We start from the raw sequence: 24639 nt of genomic DNA on the forward strand, positions 1-24639 counted from the left end.
CCTGAGGAATGGCTCGCGCTCCCAGCGGAGTTGGCCTGCCTTCAGTTTTAAAGAAGCGCCGTGTGGTGGCGCTTGCGACCGACACTATCATTATGGCGGGGGGCGATACCAGCTAAGCGTTTTTTATCTGCAGCCTATAGGGGCACGTCAGTCGAGAGTTGTTCGAGACCTGCAACTGTACACCACCATTTCGGAGGCTATGCAAAGTGTTCCGTGGTTGCACCGTTCGCCACAAGTGACGCTAGCGACCGAGAACATTTTAAAATGAAGGAGGGAAAGAATGTGGCAGCTGTTTTTTTTTCTCATGCGGCAGGCATCTTAATAGAGGAGGCGTTGACTATACCAACTAGCCCAAGCTGCCACACTTCACGCAAAGGCTTCAGTGGACCACAGCAGGGTCGGTTTCCGCAAATTGAAGAGCTGCTCGGTGAGCATATGCTTCAGCAGCGAGCGGCACAGCGACCCGTAACGACAGAACTGCTCCAAGTGCGGGCTATGCAGTTAGCCTTAGAAAAAGGGCTAATGTGGAGCCAGTTTGAAGCGAGCAGCTGCTGGCTAACTAACTTTATGAAGAGGAAAGGCTTTTCCCTCCGAAGGTGAACGGGCATATGCGAAAAGTTTTCGGAGGAGTACGATGAAAACCTTCACAGTTTTCAGAGGTTCGTCCTAAACTTGCGGCACAACAACGGCTACCTGCTTGGGCAAATCGGGAATAGTGATCAGATGTCTCTTTACTTCGACATGCCTGGCACCACAACCGTCGAAAAGAAGGGGGCGAAGCAAGTTCGCGTGCTGACATCGGTCCACGGTAAAACTACAGTGACGGCAATGCTCTGTTACACATCAGATGGGCACAAGCTTCCCCCGGACCTCATATTTAAATGGAAGACGCTCCCGAAAGGAGTCGTTTTTCCGAGTGGTGTGATCGTGCGGGTCAACGAGAAAAATGGGTGCGCGTTGCAATCGATGTCTTGCCTTTTTTTTTTTTTTTCGTCGTGAAAATCGGGTGCGCGTTACAATCGAGGGCGCGGTAGAATCGAGTAAATACGGTAATTGAAATTATTGACTGAAACTCGCACAAAACAACACATTGCTTAATTTTTTTTTCTTGGAATGTAGTATTAAGTGATTTGGAATGATGCTATGTGAATTTGACACATTGGCATGCAGGTCATCGTAAGAAGAGAATATAACTGCCACAGAAGCCGCATTTTTGATTGAGGCAAAAATGTTTGAGGCCTGCGTGCTTAGATTTAGGTGCTTGTGAAAAGACCCCAGGTGTTCAAAATTTCCGTAGTCCTTCATTACGTCTTATAATCATATCGTGGTTTTGGGACATTAACCGAGCAATTAATGATTATTGCTAAACTTATTATATGCAACACACAGAGTGTTATGGGTACTTTGGTCTGCAGAGAGACAGTTTTGTACCAAAACAGTTCATTCTTATATTCACTTTTTTGTTATTTGAAACATCGAAGTGCACGTGCATGGATTTCATAAATTATATTCACAGCTATTCTCATATCCAACACGTGTTTCCATCCACATGTGCACAGCCTTCAAGAACTAGTGCTAGAACAATTGTATCATTTCATCCAATTAACTTTTAATGACCTTATAGAATGCTGTGGACCACTGAGGCATTTGTATCATTTCATCCAATTAACTTTTAATGACCTTATAGAATGCTGTGGACCACTGAGGCATTTGTACAACCTGTACAAAAAGTACTTATGTTAAGATTCTCTATAATATGGGATGATTTAGCCCATTGCACGGTGTTTATAGTATACCGCATGCATGCCCTCATTTAGAAGGTACTATATAAATATGGCTTGCATAGCAGTTTTGTTCATTCGTTAAACGTGTCTCACTGCTAAGCTGTGAGAACATAGGTCTGATTACCGGCCATGATATTGTGGTTTTGGCACATAGAACTCTATAAATTGTTATTACAGTAGAATCTCAGTGATACAATCATTAATGATACAAATTTCAGTCTGATAAGCATTTGTGAAATTTCCCGGCCGAATTCCATTGTGTCCAATGGCGAAATTCGGATGTTTCGAACACTTTTTCGCATGGCATCGAGTTATGCGAACTTTTGTATTGAAACTGTTGAGCGACCGCTGACAGCAGTTTGCTCTTGAAGCACGCACAGTCAGAGCACACAGAGCCAAAACTGTGCTTATCGTTTTCCAGAAGCGCTCTGGACAAAACTGCGCTTGTTATCGGTGCAGTCGTGCATAGTGTCAACGAAACTCTGAAGATACACGTGCCTCTAATGCTCAAAGTGATGCTGCTTGCTGCAAGCAGAGCAAACTAAACCATGGAGTACAAGATCTTAGATAGCAGTGATATAGTTCTGAAGGTACATGCGCTGTTCGCGCACACGAATTAAAAAAAAAAAAAACTTATTGCTTGCCACAACCGCAGTGCATGAGACCGTAATCGCTGTTGTCATAGTCGCCCATAGTGAATATGTGCTCCATAGGTACATGGCTAATTCAGCAGTAGAGTAAAGGCAATTAAGTCATGAAAAGGCACAAATAGTTTCAATGTTCCTCTGGTTCTGCGTTACGAGTACGGTGGAGTGTATTTTCGCACATAGTTTCGCAGGAACTTGCCAAATGTCAGATTTTTATTCAAGATGGTCTGACTGGCTATATTGTAGTAGTCGTCGTAACTGCGGCGACATTTACCAGTTTTTTCCAGAAATAATGTAACTGCCGTAAGCTTTGGCGGCTGAGCAGTTTTGAGGCTGATTAACCAAATACCGAGGCAAAGCAAGTGAAAAGTGTCGGTATCGCCTCGCTTCACTTTTCAGACAGTTTTTTTTTTATTTGACAGAAATCTACTACTGTCAAACACGAATATATCGAACTCGAAGGGGATTGCGAATCAGCTCAATATATGAAAAATTCGATATAAAAAAAATAGAAGCCTCGAAAGCTTACCTGTAACGGATGATCACCTACAATAGGTGCATTCAAGAATGCCTAGTAATTCCGCACACAAGCCGCAACAGAATGATTTAGTTGCATGAAAAAAAATCACTTATCTTTCCCTGCTTCTTCGTTTTTTAAATGAAGCAGAAGGAGCTAGTCTAGATCTTATCAAGGCTGTCCACTTGCGACAGTCCAGTTCCCTCCATGTCGCCGATACAACGGCAAATGATGCTGAACACTGCCGCTACTTCAGCGGCAGACTACGCTTGTGTAGGCAGTGCATCGTCCAGATGATCTTCCTCATCACTTGAGTCGTCGGCCTGGGCATCCTGGGTCTCTGCAACCGCAACTACTATGTCCTCGTCAGCGAGGCTCGCAACAACCTGGACATTGCAGTCCGCATATACAAAGTCGTCCGCAGACACTTCGTGCGGAACTGCTGCCGGAAAGCAGGACGACAACTCACAAAACGCGTCTTCTATGTGCTTGTCATCGTCATCTTCACTGGTTTTCGCAAGGTCCGCTGTCTCGAAGCCTGTTTTGCGGAAGCAGATGACTACTGTGTTCATCTTCATGTCTTGCCAAGTTGAAGATCTTTTCGGGAGGAAACTTCGCAGAGATTTCTGGCCACTCCTTCATCATCCACAGCTGGATGTACTGGCTGCTAACAGCTTCGCTTGCCAACGATGTAGTAGCGCTGCTTAAATCGGTGAAGCTACCCGGTGTTGTCGGTGAAGTTGTTTCACTGAGCGCGGCAGCAAACCATTTGGCCTTGGCCATCAGCATCGGGCCATCCACCGGTATGTTATTCGCCAGGCATAGTTCTACATTCCCTTGGGCAGAAGCGCGCACATGACAGGCTCTCGACGTTTGCTGCTCCGCAGCCTTTGCCTTGATATCTGCCTTGATTTTCAACAAGGTGCTCAGAGCGCTTCGTGGTATCCTGAAGTCGTCTGCGACGATCTAACAGTTCTCGCCCACTTCAACACGCTGAATAGCCTTAAACATTGTCGCAAAGTCAAGGGTCTTGCGCTTCTTGACGCTGGCCATAGCTACACGAGAAGTCGACAATTCAAGGAGTCCGCAGTGGCTTCGCACACCATGCATGCAAAAGAAAAATGCTGTACATGCGATGGTACGTAGGCAACGCCACAACAGAAGCAAAGCACTTGCGAGGCGATGGCCACCTGCGAGGGCAACAGCAAAAGGCACGAGTGAAACCTCGCAAAACAACAACAAAAAATCAAAGAAAAAACTAAAGGCGGAGGACGTCGGCTCCTTAGTTCCTGCTCTCCGAGCTGAGGGGTACGCAGAGAAAGCATGAGAGAGAGGAAAAGGAACGAAAAAAAAAGCCGTTCCGCAAGTTAGAGATTGTGCAGTGCGAGCCCTCTCACCCTTACCTTTTTTTCATGCGTTTCGGGTTTTGATGAAGGCATGGTGCCGCGCGAAGGTCGCCAGGCGTGCGAGTGCAAACGCGCCTTCCAACTTGCGTGTGGAGCCGGGCTGCCGCAAAGATTGCAGGGCGCGGAGAGTGCCGAAGCACACCTTCCAGCTCGCGCGGCGTTCAATATATTCAAAGCCGGGTGAAAATGCCGTTCGACATAAATGTGCGAATTTCTTATACTTTTACAAAGGCATTTGAAGGGGATAACTTACGAGTTTGATATACCCGAAAATTCTATATATGTGGGTTCGATATAACCGTGTTGAACTGTATATCTGTGGAAAGATGTAACAGTTCAAGAAAAAAAAAACAGAACACACATAAATGCACATACTTACAACTTTCACTGTTTTATCTTTCTTTCCTAAGTGAGAACCAACTGATCCAAGCATTCATATTATGCTATGTGTGATTCGGAAGGCATTTTTGTATGCACGCATGCATTATGTTTTTTTTATCAAGTTATGAATAATATTCTTTCCTAATTTATGTCTTCTGTAATGAGTTGCAAGTCATTTATTCATCTACCTGCTTATCATTTCTTCTGTCGTACTCTTCCAAAGCTAAACACAGGAGAAGGCCTTCTAGCTTTGGAGCTCAATTTGCAAAAGGAAGAAAATCCGCTGTGCGAGTGTATGTGTGTGTGCGTGCATGTGCACGGGGGGGGGGGGGGGGGGAGACTGTGGTCTTTTTCTATTGTTTTCAGTGCATATATTTACACGAGCCTGCAGGTAAGATAGCTGCTTCATTGCAAATAAGGAACTGAGGCTGGGGCCCACATTTTTTTTCTCACAGGATGAAGTGCAAGCGCTTGTGTGCGACATGTTTGACCCAAGCCACAGCCGTTATTCGAGCGTGGACGACTTGGCGCAAGACATTCTGCAGAACAGCCAGCTGCACTACGACCGTCTCTGCCAAGCGTTGGCTGGAGCCCTCTTGCCGGACTCGGTGCCGCCTTGATGACTGGTGCCTCTTATCGTGGCATCAAGTGTTCTCCCGCGTCTGGCAGCCTTGCACCAGCCTCTTCCACCCGATCCAAGGGTCGCTTTCAACACCGTGACCATTCCTGCTTAACGCAAAAGTGGTAGTTAAATGTGTAGAGGCCTACGGGCAAGTTTCATTGCCCTCCTGTGATCATTAAGCATAGGATAATAATAATAATAATAATAATAATAATAATAATAATAATAATAATAATAATAATAATAATAAAAATGTCATTGCAAGATGTTGCTTTTGCATTTTCTGACTCATTGGGTCTTGTATATGAGTCACTGCATAGTTCTGATGCCTCACATTCAAGACTATTTGTGCTAGGTAGCAGAAATGGTCGTGAATGGCAGCTCATCACAATTGGCTGGTTGCTTTTCGTCCGAAGGCATGAGACATTTTTGGCCTTTCTTATCTGCTGTTGTCGTTTTGTCTAGGGCTATTGCTAATTACACTCTCCTTTTATTTCCCCTTTGTGAATACAGTTCATAATCGTCATCCTCAGTCTGTCCACTCTAGGAAGAAGAAGTGTCTCAATGATCACAATTTTATTTTGTTTTGTGCAAGCCGATTTCATTTTATGCCTGCTAAATTAATGGAGGTGAGTCCACAAACCAGCGATTATTAGCGTGCTCAGCTGACAAGTCTGACCAGCACCATGGTTCCACTGCCTTTGGAAACTTAGCGCCACAGCGTCATTGTAAGCGTCCTACGGGACTAAATTAATGTTCAACAGTCTCGGAAGAGAACAACGCTTTGCACTAGGTATCAAGGCACCGGAAGGGGTTAACGGACATGTCTTAAGACAGGTAGTGACACCAGAACCGAATGATGAGAACTATAAAAGTAATATTGGAGTGGAGGTGCATTTGGCAGGCAGGTATTCTCAAACCATGAATGGTAGTTTACCATTGTGCCTCAAAAGAAAGTTATAACAGCTGCATCTAACCAGTACTTAGCTATAAGGAGCAGAAACCTGGAGGCTTACGAAGAAGGTTTGGCCTAAATTGAGGATGATGCAATGGAACATAAGAAGAAAAATTATTGCTATAACATTAGAACTAATGATTGGTATAAGGGACAAGAAGAAAGGAGCGAGGGCCAGGGTGCAAATGCATATTAAGGACACTTTAGTAGGCTTGTGCAAATATTTGAACACTTCGAGTATTCAAACGAATATTACAGTATTTCAATTCACTTTGATTCAAATTTAAATTATTGGAAATTTTGCAGTATTTGAAATGAACGAATAGACGTGTATTGGTTCGCATGTGTGGTAAGGGGGCCACTGAAAGTGAAAGCCTAAATCGGAAGTGGAATAAACAACCGAAGACGACGAAGGTGCGCATGGACAGAGGAACGGGGTGCACTTGAGCTGGAGGACTTGATGTGCTGGAGAATGTAGCCGCTAGCTAGAGGGCAATTCGTTCGACCGAGGGATGCTACCAGGCCAGCTGGGACGAGCTTGGCATGTCCCAAGGACGAGCAAATGTTCCAGACCAGGCTCTTCCAGTGGTGAACGAGCGAGCAGCCCGGGCAAGCAGCTGGACCCGTTCCAGCGGCGGAGATCGAGGACTCAGTGCCTAAGCGGGTCCAGCACAACCGGGGCTGAGATTGTGGTCATGGTGCCACGTATGAGCACCCGGGTTCGTCGCAACCGGGAGCTGAAGGTGTCGCCTCGGTGCTGTCGGGCGCAACATGACCTGCGTGTTCCAGGGCGAGCAGTTCATCCACTGCTCATGTGCTATCACATAACTTCATCGTAGAGGCTCGTACGACTCTTCGTGCTCTTACTGGTTTGTGCTTGTGTCGACAACCATGGGTCATGTGAGAGACGTCGGACAACCTTAGACTTCGGGACACACCGATACTCTCGTGTGTATAGGCTGGGAAGTGTAGGTTTAGGGCCTTTCAGAGGCGTGTAGGTTTCAGAGGCGTAGGTTTCAGTGGCGTAGGTTCAGTGGCGTAGGTTTCAGAGGCGTAGGTTTCAGAGGCGTGTAGGTTTCAGTAGTGTAGGTTTCAGAGGCGTTCATCTAAACGTACAGTAGAGTCTCAGTGATGCAAACCGAAGCAGATACAAATTTGTAAAATTCCCCAGCCAAATTATTGTGTCTATTAGGCCAAAATTCGAATGTTCCGAACACTTTTCCTAATCGCGGCGTGTGATATGAACGTTAGTACCGAAACGGTCAAACAACGGCCGGTAGAGAACAGTGTGCTCCAAGATTCAGAAGTATGCGTGCGACCAGCGCATGCGCTGTCTTGAACAGTGCGTGTGGTTGTCGTTGCCACAACCGCTGTTGACGAAACCGTCATCTTTCGACACGATTATGTATGGCGACGAGACAGAACTCCGAAAGTGTGCGCGCAGCCAACGCTCGACCAGTCAAAGCAACTGTGCTTTCCGCAAACTCTGGGGACAAAACCGCGGCAGTTGCGATCATAGATAGCATAAAACGACTTGGCACGTAGATTGAAAACAAAACTAGCGTTTGCCGCCACCGCCGTGCACAAAACTGCGGTCGCGGCGATGCAATAGCGATACGAGCTCCGAGTGCACGTGACTGACGCAGCAGTAGATTAAAGGCGGTAAAGACGTAAAAAAGACTAAAAGCATTTTGGCGTTCCTGTCCAAAAAATCTATAAGTGAGCAAAGACAAAGCTTTGCCCTGCGCTTTTGCAACAGCCAGCTAGCTGCGCCATCCCGTTCGTTCACATGTGGAGACATACGCAAGTTGTTTTGACAGAAATCGATTCTTTTTCTTTTGCTAGTTGCTTTGATGGCGCATAATTTCGGGAGGATTTAAACTCTCCCTTTTAGATGCTCACCTTAGTGGGAAACTCTACCCTCGGTTGTTCGGCCACTCTAAGGTATTATGAGACCACAACGCCGATGTTGGCGCTTGCATTTGGCTACCCCCCCCCTCTCGTTTCTTGCGATGTTTTTTTTTTTTTCTTTTTGTGCCAAAAATGAGGAAAAATCATTCAGCGCGTCGATTTGGTTCATGCCGGCAAAACATGATTATGCTTGTCGCTAAAGGCAAGTTCATCACAGCTACAAATTTTTTAAAAAGTCAGTAACCCGTCCCCCCACCCTCCCACGCTCGAGAATTTTACGAATTTCTCTGTTGCCATGTTGGCAGGTGTGAGGAGTGTTAAGCCATGAAAACACCTATTCAAGAAAAATTCGCACAGCCACAAAGCCCCACTTCAAGGTTACATAAACATATTACTCTCATATCAATTCATCATTTTGAAAGTTCAAAAGCTTGTTATATGGGCTTGTACGCTGCAAGTTCTATTGCAAATTTCCAAACTAAACATATTTTGCAGGTTGTCTCTTGCATTCTACCGAAAGTCAGATCCTGCTACTATTCAGCATTGTTCTCACTTTCTTTGAAATAAAAAAAAAGGCGATTGCACTGACCTTGTTTCAGTACTTTTTTAAAAGTATTGTGCAGGTTATTTGTGTCATGACAAATACGCTCTTTTTTATGATGTGGGATAATACTATTCAAATTCAATGCGAAAGTGTTCGACTATATCACTATTTGCTTTGAACCGGAAGTTCACTATTCGCGCAAGCCTATACTGTAGTTTAAATCAAAAAGAAATGGGCATGGGCAGGTCATGTAACAAGAAGGCAAGAAAACCGCTGGTCAGTAATGTAGCAGTCTGGATATCAAGATAAGGCAGAAATTTAGCTGGGGAGATGAGATTAAGAAGTTTGCTCGTATATTTTGGCCAAAGCAAGCACACGGGCTGGTGCATTAGAAAAACATTGGAGAACCCTTTGCCATGTAGTGGGCATAGATTGATGATGATCGTCATCATATAGGAGGTGGTGGCCGATTCCTCCCTAGTGAGGTGGGATGAGGGTTTGATAGAGAAACAGTAGAAGAGTAGCCTTCCATGTGCATCGACTGTCTGAAATTTCCATGGAGGTACATATGCTAAAAAGAAAAAAAAATGCAGAGTTTCAAAACCATGGCTCATTGAACTTACTGAATGGTAGCCAGGTTGCCTAAGTTACAATCAGTCATGGGCACGTTACCAGTAAAAAGTAACAGTGTTACAGTTACTGAAGGCAAAAAAGTAACTCTGTTACAGTTACAGTTACCGATTTTGTAAAAGTAACTTGTTACAGTTACAGTGAAAAAGTAACATAGTTATTTTTCCGTTACTGTGTAAAAGAAGTTATTGATTACAAAACAAATGATAGGTTTGAATGAATAATGGCGTAGGAAGGCATGCAGGTAATGAAAGTTGCATGTTGTGAAACCCTAGACGAAGAAAAACCCCTAAAAGTCGGCCATTATAATCAATTGTTCTGTAAGGCTCACTTTGTTACATCAGTTATTTGTTGTTGTTGTTGTTGTTATTGTTTATGCACACTTCGTGACAAGGAAGTTTACTTGCAAATTCGTTACACTTTAGAATGAGTTGCTTTTCAAAGTTTTCATTAGAGAGCTTTCCCCTCTTGACGGACAAAATGTCGCGTCCTTTGCCGTTGAGCGGGCGCACTAGACGGAATCCCCATATTTCGCTGAATGAAAATCTTCCTAATCTTAGGGTACTTCACCAGCTTGCTAATGTCAGTTCCGGGATCGCTGAGCCATTGTTGCACCTCGGAGGATGAAAGGGAGGATTGAGGCAACTGAAAAAACACGTTGTCTTCGTCGGTTCCTTCGCTGGCGGCTGCATTTTCATTGAAAATTGCTTCTAGAGCATGACACTCTTCCTCAAGAACTCGTAACGTTGCTGCTTTCCGTGCTTCAGTCATCCAGGAAAGCTTGAACTTTGGATGTACTGCTGCTGCCAGGGCCAGATCGGCATCCTCTAGAACTCCAGAAAACCTGTATTGAAAAAGGTTACAGAAACAATGTATGGCCCTTTTGAAAACATTTCACTTTCATTCATACCACGGACAATCCGTGGTACGAATGCATATGGTGCGAGCGCCTTTGCCACAGCGTACATCGCCTGTAAAAATAAAAGATATAGTCAATGCACTGCATCATGTTAAACAAATAATCGAAACATACCTTGCAGTATTCATCAATGAACATAGATTCCTCATGCTGCAATCGAGGCAACGAGAGTGTGTCGAACGTTGCGTCCATCCTCCCTTTCGGTACTTCGTTTATATACTTCATGGCGTTGAACAACGAATTCCATCGCGTTGCATTCGGCACAGAAAGATGCCTTCCCAATGCAGCCTTTATTGCTTCGGCTGCCTGCATAGACTGGCTTTGTTTCCTCCAAAGAGTTTTCAGCTTTGAGAAAACGGTCCTCGCCATTTCGCGGTAGGTCCCATTGTTGCCGGCATTTTCGCATCCACCGAAGCGACGAGGTTTAGCGTGTGCGCGGCACACCTTCAGTGCCGTGGCAAGTGGATATCTTGAGACGAATCATTGTTCGAGCCACTGTGCAGTACTTCCGTGATGTTATTTGCCACAAAATCTTGGTCCCGCTCAGCTTCTCCAAAGACCCTGTGTCCCGAAAAATGGAAATTTGCAATAAGTTAGCGTGGAAATGAGCTGGTGGAGGTTCAACATTTTTATACAACATCCATATAATTTGATTGACTAATTTGCTAAGCAGTATGAAATAAAAGTACCAACAGCTGGACGAAAGAATACGGGACAGGACAGAGCACTCCCTTAACAATAAAACTGTTAGAAAAAGCAAGAAAGGAGTGAAGGTCCATTAACAAATAAAGATAACATCCATTAACAAATAAAGATAAACGCGACGACTATGCCCAAGCAGACGTATAAATGCACCCGAAAGTTTGCGGAGCGTAGGCTCTACTGCAAATGCGAATTTCTGCTCTGTTAGCACGTGGCGCTTCTTAAATACCTGGTAGCTGTGTAGCTCGCAAGGACTATACTACAGGCCGAAACATCTATTTGGAGGTTATGTTCTCAGACAAAGCTGGAATATAGCTTCCTCGGAAGTTTCGTACTCGACACATTTTTGGGGCGGTTTACATCTGTGGTACGCTTCCAACAGAAAAAAAAAATATTGCATGGCACCGATGATCAGTAGCCTTAATATGTAATACAGCATTATAATGGGCTTTAGAAAATTGCAAATACATTATTGAAACAGAAATCCAGGTTTTTTAAAAATACGAGGGACGACACAAAGTGTAAAGTTTCTGCTGTGTGTGCATTGCATTCGCCTCTCGTCTTTTCTAGTCTCAGAGCTCTGTACAATATTTCTGTAGAACGTATTTGTGTTTTAATTCCCGACTCTACGAAATAACCACATGACTATTTAGATTTCCGAAGGATATGCAGAAGTTTGTCATAAATTCTAGGGTTACAAAATGTTCCTTAGTATGAAACAGTTGAGGGCATGCGCGCAACTCTCCATAGTCAGTGAGATCAGCGATTGCAGTATGCCAGGCTCATTAATTTATTGCGATCATAAAAAATGAACGCAGCTGAAGTCAAATTGCAGCTTAATTTAGTTTCTTTTTGGGAAGGATAAGATAATAAAAATAGGCAACCTCGGTGTACACAATGAGATTAAAACAGAAGCAGCCTTTTAACCTACCTGAAGGCTTTCACTAAGATGAACCATTGTCCGTGATGACGACGCATATCTTGTACAGAATCTTGTACTCCACAAATACTGCGTGGAGCGCTGTCGCGATTACGTCGAAGGTATGATGACCTGAGAGCCTCTGGCACACAAGCCCTGCAGATATTCTGCCCCCCCCCCAACCCCCCTCAAAAAAAAAACCGGGGAGAGGGGCACATGAACTTGGCAAGATATGCAGTGGCAACATGTCTGATTTACGACATGTAGTTTTACGAATAAACATACCCTCAAGACACACTGCGCTTCAAACCAGCCAGACAGATATTTGTCAAACATGTTTCCTTGTAGACATGTAGTATACAAGTAAAGTCTGAACTCAGTCTTGTGCAGGGAGGATATTCCTTTTAGCGATCTGTTCCCTTAAACTGCGATGGGAGCCGTGGAAAGTCGAAAGGTGGAGAGGATATTGTAAAAAAAAAAAGTTCGAAAAAATGAAAAGCGTTTAACGTCGGCCTCTAACGAGTGTGGCTGTTGGGTAATATTTTACGAAAACAAAAGTAACTGTTACTGTATTTTCTGTTACATTTACTCAGTAAAAAAGTAATAGTGTTACAGTTACAAGTTCCTCTAAATTAAAAGTAACTAGTTACAGTTACAAGTTACTGAAAAAAGTAACTAGTTACTGGTAATGCGTTACTAGTAACTAGTTACTGCCCAAGACTGGTTACAATGTCTCGGAAATGCTAGAGGTCAGGTATCACTCACTTACCTTCAAGATTTCCATCAGCTCCAGCTTCAAAATGTCTGCAACGTTAAGGTTACGCTTATATTGAATAGTAGGTTGCAATGGTTGGTTGATTGCGGCAATAACAATAACATTTCTTCTGTTGAACGGAAGCCTGTCATCTGTTTAGTGTTGTTGCTTTTTTGGCACAAAAAGATTGCGCTATCAAACATTCGAACTTCAATGGTACCGCCAGCTATTTCTTTTGTGGTCAGTATGACTTGACAATGCACCACAACATCAACTTTGGTGACATTGCAAGCTCGTTTGCCACCACTTGATACAGCTAGAGCAAGCTTGTGTGTGGAATTCACTGAAAATCATATGCCCAGGCTAAATTTGCGAGCAGAGCATATAGGCACTAGTTTAGCCAAAGGAAACATGTGCTTAACACAGTGGATGTGCAACAAACATGGAAGTTTCTTGGCAAAGACTTCGGCGACACTGCTGAAGTTATACCTGCTCAATGTCAACATGACAAGTGACAATGACAGCGATCATGACAGAGTTCGTCATCAACATAAGTGATCCAAAATTTTTCGTTACTAATACATCTAGCAAGTGTGGGACAACCAGTCTCCAGTTGTCTAAGTGCAACAAGAGAAAGTACGGCCTGGTAGTGAAGCTGGCGCTCACGTGCAGCGGTTGTGATTTCACCGAGTACCACTTTTCACCACCACAAGTCAACACCCCAACCATGATCACCCCCTTTGAACCTTTGAAGGTAAACCCAAAGGCAGTGAAAGGGAATTCAGAGCATTGGATGCCTCCAAGGGAGGGACACATGGACTCCTTGGTGGTAGCTTGTCAAGTAGCTGCTTCAGCAACAGAAGTGGCAACATGAAGGGTGGTCAAGACTCTCTACTTCTTCTATCCAGTTGAGAGTGTCGATGTAGTTTTTTATTGCTGTTAGGTGTATTATTAAACTAGACACTCGCCTGATCCCGGACCACGTTGTGTTGACCATGTACTCCCCTTGGCTGCCATAGGGACCCTGACCAAAGTGATGACAACTATGCTGAATGGGCAGCTGACCAGAAGGCCTCAAGGTCTTTTGATGAGGCAAAAGGATACACAAACACATACAGAAAGGACGCAAACACAAGCACTTGTGTTTGCATCCTTTCTGTGTGTGTTTGTGTATCCTTTTGTGCATTGCTTCGTCAAAAGATCATCTCTCGCAAACTAGCCCATCAGTACATATTAGGTCTCAAGAGTATATTATTATTGTTGTTGGGGTTTAACATTCCAAAACCACCATATGATTATGAGAGATGCCATAGTGGCCCTGTCTCTGGAAATTTCGATCACCAGAGGTTCTTCAATATGTACCTAAATCTATGCACACAGGCCTCAAGCATTCTCGCCTTCATCGAAAATGTGGTCGCCGCGACGTGCTGGTCAGCAGCAGAGTGCCTTAGCCACTAGACCAGCGTGGCGGGTGGGCCTCAAGAGTATAGACCGCAATGCCAGACAGATGTAGGTTGAGGCAGCCCTAATTCTTTCAAGGTGCTTTCTAGAAAAGAATTGTGCAATAAACTTACACTCGCCAAGGTAAAAATTAAAGCAAACAAGCACTGACGTTTCTGGCCCCGTACGGGTCCCTTGATCACAAGACGTCAGCATGGACATGCCGCTATTTATAGGTCAGGTGGCACAGCGTGCCGGTGTATATCTCTGGTAGATAGCCGTTTGTCCTGTTTATCGTGCAGTTAGTTTAATGAATGTAAAATGATTCTAAAAGAAGACTGGCAGATGTCTTTCCGATGAGATAATGTCTGCTGCGTCCCAGTCAATACTGTGGCTAGTTTCCTTGCGGTGTTCCGCCAAGGCATTCGCAGTTGTGCTGCGCCACCTGACCGATAAATAGCCGCATGCCCTTGCTGACATCATTGTGATCAAGGGACCCGTACGTGGCCTGAAACATCAATGCTTGTTTTCTTTCACTTTTACCTTGGCGAGTGTAAGTTTATTGCACAATTATGTTCCCTCGCCAGACGATGATTCGTCAAATGCTTGATTAAATCTAGGCAAGAATGAGTTGAACTATAAACCATTCTTTCAGATGGCAACACCCGTACGTTCCATGCTTTAAAAAGGGAGTATGTCTATGGACGCATTGACATTAAAACCATGCTTTGAAAGAGAATGTCTATGAATACATCAACATTGAAAAAAAAAAATGCCTCAATCATGTTCACAAGTGGATGGGGACTCCTCTTAGAACCTTACTGGAGAAAAACTGAGAGGGGAGCCTTGGTGGGAAGGGAAGGCTTGCCAAAACAAGATCTAGAAGATTGCAACGTGTTATGCATATGCTTTGAGAGGAGCCACAAGCAGAACGTCCCAGCCATGCAGAAGGCAGTGCATGCCATACTGTCTCATATGACATCCACAGATGATGCCCCAGTCATTGTCCAGGAGGTGCCTGTTCATGGTGCTTTTTTAACCCCTTAACTGCCTTAGACAAGCAGAGCTCATCCTGCCCAAACTGTCACCAAACTGCTTTGGACGAGCGGAACTTGTCCTAGCGGAATAGGTACTCCCCCCTAACATTCAGGTGGAGAAGCGTGCATGTACGGCCTACATTGCGTGTCATGCACTAGATGGCAGCTTTTGCTCGAGGATTTAGTTTTCTCCTGCAGCAGGAGTGCAGTTTCTGTATAGAGAAGCGGCGTGTGCTGGCGGCAACCCATGCATAGCTGGCCCGTAAACAAAAAAAAAAATGCTATTTGTTCTCGTCATCTTCATCGATTGATGATGATTTGAGTACAGATATCTATCTTGTGGCCAGAAGTGAAGACAATGATTACAGTGAATTGAGTAGCTCCTCCGGCAATGATGGAGACAGCTCGGATGTGAACATAGCGAGTGCCCAGCAGTTGAGCTACTTTGAGTTTTTGAGTTTCTGCATTTTCAAACTGTCCACGCAGCCCCGAAGTTTCCGGAGTGAAACGCCCCAAGGGTGCGTAGCATACACAAGTGAAGGAATATGTGATGCCTCTATTTGGTTTATAAGTTCTTTAAATTTTATTAGCAGCAGGTAGCCGGTCTCCTATACATTGTTCAGAAATAAACTTTATCACATTGGTTTGACTGAGTATGTGGTGAAAATATTTTTTCAACAACGACTTGCTACTTTTTAGTACAACCAAGTTCGCCCCGCCGCAGTGATCTAGTGGATTTGGCACTCGACTGCTAACTCGAAGGTTGCAGGATTGAATCCCGAGTACGGCGGCTGCATTTTTGATGCAGGCGAGAATGTTTGAGGCCGTGTACTTAGATTTAAGTGCACGTTAAAAGAACCCCAAGTGGTCAGAATTACCAGAGGCCTTCTCTATGGCGTCTCATAATCATATCGTGCTTTTAGGACGTTAAACCGCATATATTAAAATATTAAGTATAATCAAATTTGAGATCGGCAATGAAAAAATAGGCACTTTTTGACCGTAAATTTTCAAAAAAACAAATGAGCAGTTAAGGGGTTAATCACGAACTGGCCAGCCATGAAAAACCACCACCACACTGAAGCCCACTGCCAGCCTCTGTCCACACTGCTCTGAAGACAGTGTTTACAAGGCTGGCTGACTGTGCCCACTTGCATCATTCTACTAATTTGATGACTCCAAATGCAGTTGAGTGCCCGTGCTGTGGGGCCGAAGCTCCAAAAACGCACACAATGTCTCTGCTTGCTCTAAAAAGTGCCGAAACTGTCTGGCATTTCAACCAGGAAACGATTTAAACTAGCAGCTTGGCCCTGGAAACTGCCTCATCTGAACGAACTTTAAGGACTAGAGGAGGCCCTGCAAGGCCAGCATACTCGTGCGAGTCAACACTGCTGTAAAGTGGCTGAAACCTCGCCTTTTTTTTTTTTCACAGGCCTTTGCGATACATATGTTTTAGTCATGTTGGCTTGAATAAATTTTAATTAATCTGTCTTGATTTTGTTTAGCAAGAATAAAGCTTCATTCTAAAGCTTTTTTTTTTACAGCAGTGGTTCCACTCCTGCTCCAACTGCTCTGAAAGGTGCAATCCTCATAAAATTGATGTAGATTGCTCCTAACTGCACCAACAAGAGTGATATTCAGGCATGTATCATTGGCTTTTGCACTGCTGCCATGGCATGTGCATGCCGATTTTGGCCCCACTATGGCACGACCATGGACTAAGAGTTTTTGAGTGTGTGCAGCTCTCCAAGGTATGTACAGCAAAGGATGCATACAAATTAGAGGGCAGTGTAAAGTTGGGCTAAAATTTTTAATTTGGACATTGATTTTTGTCTACCCATGCCTTCAAACTTGTTTTTAGCACTAGATAAAATTGGGTAATATTTTGCGAGTGTACCTTGGGCTAAGAAGACTATGGAATTGTGATTTTCCTAAAACTTCAACACCAGCTCAGAGCTTAGCCACAGTGATAATTTCTCAAAATTTGGGGTCACCTTAGATGATGTCAATGTTGCAGGTACAACGTTACAAGGTAACACTGGACCACACAAGCAAACTTCAACATTCATAAAAGCTAAGTCCCACATTATATTCTCTGTTGAAATTTGGTAGATTGTTTATGCATGTTCACAGGAATCTGTCCCACAAGCTATGTCACCAGCGAATTTTTGTGTCAGTACTATAAGTCTGCAAACATGAGTGGAACTCATTCAAAAATATTTTTGCGTTTTGGGCTCACACGTACTTGGAATCACCAAAAGTTTCCCAAGTCAGACTCGCACCCACTAAAATTTTCTTCAACCGCACTCGCTCGGACTCAATCCCACCAAAAATAAACTCGCCCAGACTCATTCGGACTCACGGCTTAATCCGAGTGAGTCGACTCGAGCATAGGCGTACCAGCCGGGGAAGCAAGGGGCGCGCGAGTCCCCCTACTGAGAAAAGTTAGGGGGCTGAGACCCCCCCCCTTTCGACAGTGTTCACTGTTGGCTGCACATTGGGGAAAGCAACAATTTAGGCAAAGTTTACCTTCACCACCATAATCACTCACTTATTTTGTAACGAGAGAATATTACAATATAGTGAAATTTCTCCAACATTTTTGCTGTGACGATTTTCCTAGTAGGCTCTTGCGGTGCGACCTGCGGCGCTTTCGCATCTTGTGCTGTAGCATTGCAGAGCAAGCCAGCGCTGAACAGGGGCCCAATAACATCGCATAACTTGTCCACGTTTTCGTTCTGCTGTGACTGGCCGATGTAGTTACGGATGCGAACGAGCAAACGTTTTACGGACTGGTCAAATCATCTGCTGTTTAAGGAAAATTATTTTCGTTGATCGAAAATGAATATCATCATTGCTGCTTTGTCGACACTACTGTGAGCTGATGAACGTTACGAATCTTCTTTATGTTCCAGTGTTATTTGGAAGCGCAAAAAAGAGTTTCCGCTTTAGTCTCCAATAAACCTGATCAGCCTTGCTTATGGTAACTTGAAGCAATGGTGGCAGCTTGCAAAATGGCGACGAATAAAGCGGTGAGCTCGAGCACAGTGGGAAGCTCAGCTTTTAAGCTTGCCGCTTAACTTGAGCCACTGGACCAAAGAAAGCTGAAAGACTATAGTTCTTAGAATATTGTAGGCTTAATTGAGATTTGGGCTAGTAGGTTTTCATTCAACTTGAATTGTCTTTTACACCTCAAAGTACAACTTCGGCAGCAAAGAAGCACACACGTGCAGCGCTGCTTATTTCTCTCTCTCAAAAAGGATAAGCTCAAAGATGTGTGCGTGCACTAAATACTAAATGCATTGATGCTATGAGTGAAAATATTTTATTATACTCATATTGTCTAATCTCTGCAGTTGCTTTTACGTAGCCACTGATAATGTGATCAGCGGCTAGGCTACATGAATAATATTTAGATGACGATCTCAGACTACCAGAAAAAGCATAAGGTATTGTTCAGCGTGTTGCCCTGTTTAATATGCATGCGCTGTAATGAGCACCACAACATTACACAGATTTGTGACGTCATGTAAAAAGGTGATTTTACGGCATACAGACAATTTTAAATGCTGTAGAACCAATGGAAAACAATAAGCCATAATGAAAATAGTTCTCTTACACACACGCACACACACACACATGTGTGTGTGTGTGCTGACGAGTGAGTTGGGTGTGCCCCCCCTCGCGAAAGAGTTGGTATGCCCCTGGACTCGAGTGATTTCGCCGACCTATGGTCAGTACCCTCCAAAAGTGGCAGCAGACTGTGAAAAAGACTGTGATGAAATATGCATCGTGACTGTACGGACAAAATAAGGACGTGTTTTGCAGCACAATGAAGTTGGATTGTTGGTTTCAAGAATAGCAAGAAGCTTCATATCCTGTTGACTTGTTCATAGCCAGGGCCATCCGCTACCCATCTTGCATTGTAGTGGTTGCACTAGCTGTGTGGGTGCATATGTTGCATTACAACTAAGGCAGATTATTGTGGAATGTGAAAAATGAAAAAAGCCAGTTGCCGTTTCCAAGGGAGGCTAGCTTACACTTGAGCGAACAGAGCTCGAGCAATCTTGCCAGCGCACTCATAAGATTCCTCAACCTGTGTGCACACCGCCCCGCCGCGGTGGTCTAGTGGCTAAGGTACTCGGCTGCTGACCCGCAGGTCGCGGGATCGAATTCCGGCTGCGGCGGCTGCATTTCCAATGGAGGCAGAAACGCTGTAGGCCTATGTGCTCAGATTTGGGTGCACGTTAAAGAACCCCAGGTGGTCGAAATTTCCGGAGCCTTCCACTATGGCGTCTCTCATAATCATGTCGTGGTTTTGGGACGTTAAACCCCACAAATTAATTAAATCATATGTGCACACCCTCTGTCTAATTGCAAACATTACTAGTAACTTCATTAGCATCTAACTAGGTATACGTTTTAACCAGTTGCAATATCCCTTCAGGTAGAACTGGTAATGCCAACTAAAAAGTGTGCCAATTTGAGTTTTAATCTCAATAAATGGGTAATATTCATAATGCTTATTGCTCTGGCATCACTGCGTATGTGTTCCATTTTTTTCGCTGAGCACAGAACTAGCATCCCCATTAGAAGCCACAGAGCAGCAAAAGATCTTCCCAAGCTTTGAACCTTGGCGTGGCTCTGTGATAGAATACTGCACTGCCACGCAAAGTGCACTGGTTCAATGCAGACTTGAACACTGTTTCCTTGCTGCGCACAACAGCTTAACGGCCACTATTGGAGGCGACAGACATTACCACTAAATGGGCTGTCGTCACGGGCTCGTAACAGCTAGCCAGAAGCAATCGGTAATACCCCAATAGCATTGAGGGTATTTGAAATATTAAACCTGCATGACTGTATCATATATATGCTGCAAGTGCTTAAATGTTGGGCATTACTAGGTTGTGTAGGTAGCCATTAGCCATCGTTATGTACATACCGTCGAGACGGTTCTCAAATTGTGATGACCCTCGTTAGACAGATTTAAAGTTATGTTGACGAGATTACAATACTGCAACAAATGAGCATCAAGAGAGTGCATGCAGAGGAAATGCTTGTCAACAAGATTGAGACCAAACCAGAGCCCTCTTGATTCCAGTCGCAGTAGTTCAGAAGGTGTTAATATGTTGGAATGATTGCACAAGCCCAAACCATTAGTACAACTTTGAACGTAACGCCACGCTTGCGTCATCACACCGGAGCTCTAATCCTCAAAAAGAATGAATTTTTTTTTATATACCAGCATACATCTGTATTTGTATCTGTATGTGCCATGCTGTAATTTATAGCTTATTAGTCAAATTTACAACGAACCCAAATACAACAAATTATGCCTCATTTCAAACTGTCCCGACGTTATTCACATTAAATGTACTTTCTATAATGCGCTGCGCATTCAATGTATTGAACTTGGTGCTCACAACTAATGTACATCAGCATACACCGATGAGTGGGCCAGCAGACCTGTGCTACGGCAGGCAGTTGAAAAAAAAACTACACATGACGACTGTTTGACTAAGCCAGCCATGGGTTATCGTGCGAAAGTGTTGTCAATAAAGTTCCACTTCACGAGAGGCACAACTAAGCAGCGCAGCACACGTTCACATTTTGTTGGGAGTGTAGCAGACTAGCAAAAGGTCAAGCCCACTCAATGCGGATATTTTTGACGATGCAGTGGTGTCTGGCGACATGGAAGAAGGAGGAGAGCTGCTGCCACCAGTAGACTATCATCCGCACGCCCACACCAAACATTTGCTGAAGCAACCTCCGCAACAGATGTGCTGAAAGAACACTGTGCTGCTATTTAAGGGAGTGGACTTGACATTACTTGACGAGATAAAAATGTAGATCGTGCGACGTTGCAATATGAAAACCAAGATAACCACCTACTACAAATAAGTGCACATTGCGGGACAAGAAGTTGCTTTTGGAGCACATTATACATGGAAAATGGCAGTACCTTTTGCACATTTTCATCCAACTCCACGATATTTCATATAACGAACACTCAATTCAAATTCATTAAAAATAGGTTTAGCTGTATCATAACGCTTGATATACTAAAGTTTTAGAAAACCATGCAGTTATTACCAGGTTTGACTGTAACCTACAAACTTGCCGCTTGATTGAACGTAAAAGTGCCAAGAAATGTCCCCATCCGACTATGATGCTGTTGCAAGTAAGTGACACCCTGCAGAAGCTGCCATCTCGTCGCATAAGCCTACAGGGAGGACAACTGCAAACCATGCCCCAGTAGTCACTTCTACAAGAGTCACGAAATGTGCACATTTAGACTACACAGGAAATGTTACCATCATTGTGCCCCACTTCTGTCCCCAGTGCCAGCAAGTGTTGCATCACTGTGGCCGAGTTCTCTTTCATCATATACGCACCATAAGCAGTCTTTTTTTTTTTTTTTTTGAGGAGTTACCGTGAAGGCAGATCGAGCAAGGCATTCACCATGCTGGTACCATAGGCAATGAGTGCATCTTTTTGAAAGCTACACAGCACCCCAATGGTAGTTGCAGCATAGTTTTTGAGAAAACTGGCGCTGCTGCTAAAAAACAACATTTAGGTCTAGATAGAAGTCATTTCAACACTGGAGCCATTTCAACAAGCAGACTTGCATTCTTGGAGGGTGCAGCTTCGACATGTCTGCTTGTCAAAACGTCTGCATCAGCAACACCCGGTGTTCATGAAAATTTTATCTCTGGTGCTGCAGCTGTAACATCAAGACAATTCTGATGTGCCACCGGATTGTGCTGCAATTGATATTGAAAAGTAACCACCCAGCAGTGACACACAGTACCACACCTGTCATGCATTTACTTCTTGAGCTGTTCCTAGATTTCTTTCATCTCAGAACATGTTATGTGGCATAGCTTTATTTGCCCTGAAATTGCCCCTGCCATTTTAGTTTTGTATGTCAACTGTTTTGTTGTGCTTGTCATGACCCAGAGCCGGAAAGTTTACATACATTCTCCAACTTCAAACCAGCTTGCAAGCCAATACCATATGATGGCAGTCTCAATGCAGATGCACAGTGTCTTTTCCGGTGTGGGCATATACTCTCAGACATTGCTGATTCCTGTTCGCTCCATCTGTTCCACAGCCGCCTGGAGGTTTGTGTCAAACAGTTCACATCGTATGGGCATCTCGAGTGAGTAAAACGGGTTTTTCAGTGCATAGTCGGCGTACAGTTCAAACAGACGTCGCAGTAGTGGTTCTAGCGATGCTTGGCGCGCATCAGCGAGCACAATAAACTTGATGCCCGTCACAGTCTGGTAACAGTGCAGGCGGAAGGCACCCGCTTCTAGGACCTCTATGCCTGAAGACTTGGGTTCAGGCGAGAGCTGCGATGCAATAGCATAGAAGGAGTGAAATGTGCTGGCGAGAACGATGCGTTCATTGGTCGTCAGCCGGGGTCGTCCAAACCGGATGCTCAGCGGGTAGCTGCAATGGGAAACACGAGCAATGTTTAAACTGTCGCCAAAGTTTTCCATTTTTGTGCAGTATATCCTCGTGGCATTATTTTGGTCAAATAATGATCGGAACTCTTTCCCGCTTAAGTTACTCTTTCCCGCTTAAGACTACTAGTAAAGTGAGGTTTGCTTTGTGCTGCTTTGCCGCTGTATTTCTGCTGTATTTTATTAGTGGCATTCAAGCGGTATACGTACCCAAGCTCTTGCGTTGTTTTACGTTCTACCCAACGTATTACAAATGCGCAATAAGTTCTGTAAGTAATTAGTAAGACTGCCTTCAGCAGCACAGTGGCCACATAACGCTAGAGTGCTCAATTGGCTTCACTCATTACAGGTTACGCTGTTATTCGAGAGCTAGGGCACCGGCTCAATGTGGTATTACTACGAGCAGTGTTGTATCATACTTGGCCTCGTCGGCGACCACCGTTTCCACGTCTCTGCCGTCCTCGAGCAGCCTGCCGTTGACGGTGACGCCGTTGACGGCCATCACCGCGTGACCGACGCAAACGCCGTCCCGCTGGCCGAACACCACCACCACGCGCTTAAGCACGTTCTGGTAGGACAGGGTCATGTCCAGAGGGTAGCTGAACGTTTTCTCCACCTCGACCCGTGGCATGCTCGGAAAGTCGCTGTGGAAGATGAGGCCGCCGGACTTGCTAACGATGTAAACGCTATAAACAGGCATCGCTGCCACTTAGCTGTCTGCCACCGTCCTGAACAAAAACTTAAGATGCGTTACACGCCGCAAAACCATCAGTGAGGGGGATGATTATACAATGCGGCGACACGGCCGCCGTCACCACCCCACAAAATAAAGAAACCGCCCCACCACAGAACACCTACCTACCCACCGTGCAAAGAAAATAAACTATCATCATCATTGCTTTGGAGCTGGCCATGAGCTGGCGTATTTCTAGGCCTCCGTGTTTCTAGGCCAGGAATCATACTGTAGTGTACTAGATCACAACAATCCGTAGCCAAGTGGGGCAGCCTATAGAGTTTCTCAAAATTAACTAGAGGACACTCTGGCGCTGCGATCGTTCAGCGACCATGGGAATCACGGAGGAAGGAAAGGTAAGGAGAGGGCACGCCCAGCCCAACGTTACTAGATCTAGTAACGTTGCGCCCAGCCGGCGCGGGGCGTGAAAAGTGTGCCGGAAATGACATCATGGCGGCCATATTCACTAGGCACAATGGCGGCGTTGTTATGGTTACGTGTTGCGCAGTGGAGCTGGTCTAGCAGTGAGTGGCCGCGGCTGGCGGCGGAATGTGTGCCTCCCCAGGTCTCGTGTTGAGCCGTGGCGGACAATATCTGTGCTCTGCGCCGCGTTATTGGTTACGCAGTGTTCTCCTGGCAGTTACATTACTCTTAGCATCGTTTACAAATCCCTTTGTCTATGGCGGGGTTTCAACAGTGCGTAGAACAAGTGCATATCCATGCATGTGTCGTGCGGCGGATGACGCGGATGAAGCAGTTAGTGTTCAGCGAAATTGCGTTGGGCACCATGACGAAGCTGAATGACGACGAACGCCTTGCAGGTCAGTGACGGTTGAGCTGTGTTCCTGCTTGTGACAACGGACGACGCTGTTGAGCCCAGCAAGACGCCATGAGGACCATGTGCACATATGTAGTTTCGTGTTGTGTGTGTACAGTAACAACTTGCATATGCGTATTAAAACACCTTTTCTGTTCCGCTTGGTACACTCTCCACCAGCATTGCATGTAATCTCAACGTAACAGCAACCGCGTTCAACTGTCACTAGCACCGTGCTCAAAGTCACCACGGTGGCAAAATGCTGACGCCAGTGAGTTTCACGCGGAACACGGACACAGTGCCAGGACGCTGCGTCGGCCGCGTGGCGGAATGCAACCGTAGAAGGCGCACGATCGATCGTGTTGTCTGTACAGTTGCTGAATTAATGACGTGAAAGCACTCGCCGTTGTCAGTGCATCTAGCGCGCGTTCTCTCGTAGTTGCTTCGTT

The 24639-nt window shown here is 44.9% G+C and overlaps 2 protein-coding genes across 4 annotated transcripts in view; one reads left to right on the forward strand and one right to left on the reverse strand.

The window, feature by feature from the left end:
• The window catches only part of Miga (mitoguardin), a 109697-nt gene extending 104074 nt beyond the window's left edge, over positions 1-5623 (forward strand). For all 3 annotated transcript variants that reach the window (XM_075880756.1, XM_075880758.1, XM_075880757.1), the window contains one exon: positions 5191-5623. In XM_075880756.1, coding sequence (XP_075736871.1) covers positions 5191-5355 — 165 coding nt within the window. In that variant the 3' untranslated portion in view covers positions 5356-5623. The remainder of the gene's footprint in view (positions 1-5190) is intronic.
• A 16419-nt stretch (positions 5624-22042) lies between these two features.
• On the reverse strand, positions 22043-23490 carry Trs23 (trafficking protein particle complex subunit 4-like protein Trs23). Its single transcript, XM_075880759.1, has 2 exons — positions 23060-23490; positions 22043-22626 (listed from the first exon to the last, which is right to left on the reverse strand). The coding sequence occupies exons 1-2, from the start codon at positions 23338-23340 to the stop codon at positions 22245-22247; spliced, it is 663 nt and encodes a 220-aa protein (XP_075736874.1). The 5' UTR covers positions 23341-23490; the 3' UTR covers positions 22043-22244.
• Between the last annotated feature and the right edge of the window lie 1149 nt (positions 23491-24639).

The sequence above is a fragment of the Rhipicephalus microplus genome, chromosome X, assembly GCF_043290135.1.
Source record: "Rhipicephalus microplus isolate Deutch F79 chromosome X, USDA_Rmic, whole genome shotgun sequence".
NCBI classification, from domain to species: Eukaryota; Metazoa; Arthropoda; class Arachnida; order Ixodida; family Ixodidae; genus Rhipicephalus; species Rhipicephalus microplus.